This window comes from Mandrillus leucophaeus, unplaced genomic scaffold (genome assembly GCF_000951045.1).
Source record: "Mandrillus leucophaeus isolate KB7577 unplaced genomic scaffold, Mleu.le_1.0 Scaffold30, whole genome shotgun sequence".
Lineage (NCBI taxonomy): Eukaryota > Metazoa > Chordata > Mammalia > Primates > Cercopithecidae > Mandrillus > Mandrillus leucophaeus.
The window spans coordinates 4238384-4241613 of NW_012103143.1; the positions used below are offsets into that span (position 1 = coordinate 4238384).

The window sequence follows — 3230 nt, forward strand, 5'->3', positions numbered from 1 at the left end:
GGCCTTTTATGGTCTTGTGACCAGCTCCCTGATCTCAGTGGTGATGTCAGCAGATGAGGAGTATGGTAGCTAGGGACTGAAGACTGGTGGTCAGTCGGGGCAGCTTTCACAATAACAATTGGAGTGCCTGCTAGTTTCCTGTGATTGCCATAACAAATGATCACAAATCTGGTGGCCTAAAGCAACAGAAATCTATCCCCTCAGTCTGGAGGCCAGAAAGCTGAACAAGCAGGGTGCCACCGACCCGCACACCCTCTGAATGCTGCTGGGGAGGGTCCGTCCACGTCTCTTCCGCTTTGTGGTGGCTCCAGGCATTCTTTGTCTTGTGGCCGCTTCACTCCAGGCTCACACAGCCTTCCCTGTGTGTCTCCTACGAGGATGCCTGTCACTGGTGCATCCAGGGCATCCAGGATGATCTCTCAAGACCCTCAGCTTACCTTTGCAAAGACCCTTTTTCCAAAGAAGTTAACCTTCATAGTTTCAGCAGTTTCACATGAACATCCCTTGAGGTGACATCATTCAACCTGCTGTAGGGCAGGATGTGGGATCAACCCTATTTTCTTCCCTCCGACAACTCCCCAGCCCATCCCTCAGTGTCTCCTGCCGTCAGTAGGTAGCTCTACTGCAGCTTCCTTTGGCACTTGAGTCTTCAGTGGGCCACACCTCCTAGGATAGTATTGGAGAGCAGGGGGTTTGCCTGAGGTGGAATCAGGCCACTCTTGGGCATTTGGTGACAGCCCCTCTGCTGCCAGGCGACTCTAGCCTCTGTGGAGGAGCTCGTGTAGGTACCTCTGTCCCCTGAGCACTCGGCGTCAGTGCTGAAAAGCCCTGGGGAGGGTTGCGGGGTTGCTTGTCTCCAAACCCCCGGTAAACCGCTCTGTTCTTTCCTTCTCAGACCTGTGTGCAGCATTTAACGTCATATGTGATAATGTGGGGAAAGACTGGAGAAGGCTGGCTCGTCAGCTCAAAGTCTCAGACGCCAAGATCGACGGCATCGAGGACAGATACCCCCGCAACCTGACGGAGCGCGTGCGGGAGTCACTGAGAGTCTGGAAGAACACGGAGAGGGAGAACGCAACGGTGGCCTGCCTGGTGGCGGCTCTCAGGGCCTGCCAGATGAACCTGGTGGCCGACCTGGTACAAGAGGTTCAGCAGGCCCGGGACCTCCAGAACAGGAGTGGGGCCATGTCCCCGATGTCATGGAACTCAGACGCATCCACCTCTGAAGCATCCTGATGGGCTACTGCTCTGCCCTGGTGGACCACAGGCATCGGCGCAGCCTGGAGTTCGGTTCTCTCCAGGAAGGTAGCCCAGCACTGTGAAGATCCAGCAGGAAGCCAGGCTGAGTAAGCCACAGACCAGCTGCTTCTGAACTCAAGCTGCATTTATTGATGCCTCTCCCGCACCAGGCCGGGCTTGGGCCCTGCACAGGTATTTCCATTTCTTCCTCACTATCAGTCTGAGCAAGATCCTGTTGTTTCCACTAAACGAACTCCTACGGGAGTAGCTGGAAAGTTGGAACCGTGTCCAGCACAGAAGGAATCTGTGCAGATGAGCAGTCTCACTGTTACTCCACAGCGGAGGAGACCAGCTCAGAGGCCCAGGAACCGGAGCAAAGCAGGGAGGTGTGGGAGAACTGGGATATGAACCCCCGCCATCCGGCACCAGAGCCCGTGCTCAACCACTGTGTCGTTCTGCTGCCCCCGCAGTTGGCAGCGAGGCTGTTTTGTCCTGTTTCCTTGGAGGCCGCCGCGGCAGACCTGGACACTAGGGTCAGGCGGGGTGGCGTGGCGGGGAGAGGCGTTGCTGGGGTCGGGGTGGGGAGACCTGGTTGGCCGTGGTCCAGCTCTTGGCCCCTGCGTGAGTTGAGTCTCCTCTCTGAGACTGCTAAGTAGGGACAGTGATGGTTGCCAGGACGAATTGAGATAATATCTGTTTGGTGCTCATGAGTGACGGACACACAGCACTCTAAATCTTCCTTGTAAGGATTATGGGTCCTGCAATTCTCCAGTTTCTTACTATTTTGTATCAAAACCACTATCTTTCTGATAACAGAATTGTCAAGGCAGCGGGATCTTGTGTCTTTAAAAAGCAGTCCTCTTGTTTCTAAGGTAATCCCGTTAAAACACTTGACTTTACAACTTCCATATTACAAAGAATTTTCCATTCCTGTTGGTGATTCTTTCATTTCGGATATGCTGGTTAGTCCCAGTACCGCCGGTTTCAGGATCCCTGTCAAGGCCTCCAGCCTGGGATGGGGCGGCTGGATTTCCTGACAGCTCGCTAGCTGCTCATGAGCAGGGTCTGCCCTTAGCGAACGGTGATCTGCTAGGGAGCTTTTGCCACTCTTAGAATTTCCCTGCCCCACCAAGAGAATCAGAATCAAAGCCAAGTGGCTGTTCTCTGTCCCAGCTCACCAGCTGTGACGTGGGTAAGTCCAGTGTGCCGTGCTGTAGGTGGGATCTCAGCCAAGGCCGCAGGACACTGTCCACACTAAACTGTGGACCCCGGCCTTTGAGCCCCTCCACACCGTCGCCTGACACTTCCAGATGCCAGACACCTTGCTAGGAGCAAAGGCCACAGCAGTGAATGGGACAGAAGTGGAGCCCCGCCCCGTTTGCCTCGGAAACCTAGCAGAGACAAGCTTTACCCTGTTCATCACTAGCTTGGGTGCCGCCGTGGAGCTGAACTGGTTGCCATCCCAAAACGGCATGGCCTGACCTCCTACACACTGTGCACCCCCGACCCGGCGCACGCCCGCTCTCAAGGCGCAAGTCAGGGCTAGTTCTGTAGAGAACAGACATGTCGCGCCTCACTGTCCCTAAGTGTGAGCACCTTGGCTTTGGGGAAGAGATTTTCATGCGGTAAGTGGAAAAGTAATCTTTTTTTTTTTTTTTTTTTTTGAAATAGAGTCTCACTCTGTTGCCCAGGCTGGAGTACAGTGGCACAATCATGGCTCGCTGCGACCTCCACCTCCCAGATTCAAAGGATTCTCCTGCCTCAGCCTCCCAAGTAGCTGGGATTACAGATGTGCACTACCACACCCAGCTAATTTTTTGTAGTTTTAGTAGAGACAGGGTTTTACCATCTTGGCCCGGCTAGTCTCGATCACCTGACATTAGACAATCCACCCATCTCGGCCTCCCAAAGTGCTGGGATTACAGGTGTGAGCCATCACACCCGGCCTGGGTTTCCATTCTCAGTAGTCCTGCCTGTCCTCCCTTCTGGGC

At 54.5% G+C, this 3230-nt stretch overlaps 1 protein-coding gene across 1 annotated transcript in view; it reads left to right on the top strand.

Annotated features, from left to right (window-relative positions):
• The window catches only part of LOC105544531 (FAS-associated death domain protein-like), a 16850-nt gene extending 14694 nt beyond the window's left edge, over positions 1-2156 (top strand). The window contains exon 2 of the mRNA XM_011987090.1: positions 896-2156. Within this exon, the coding sequence (XP_011842480.1) occupies positions 896-1236 (341 nt within the window). The 3' untranslated portion in view covers positions 1237-2156. The remainder of the gene's footprint in view (positions 1-895) is intronic.
• Positions 2157-3230: the final 1074 nt, after the last annotated feature.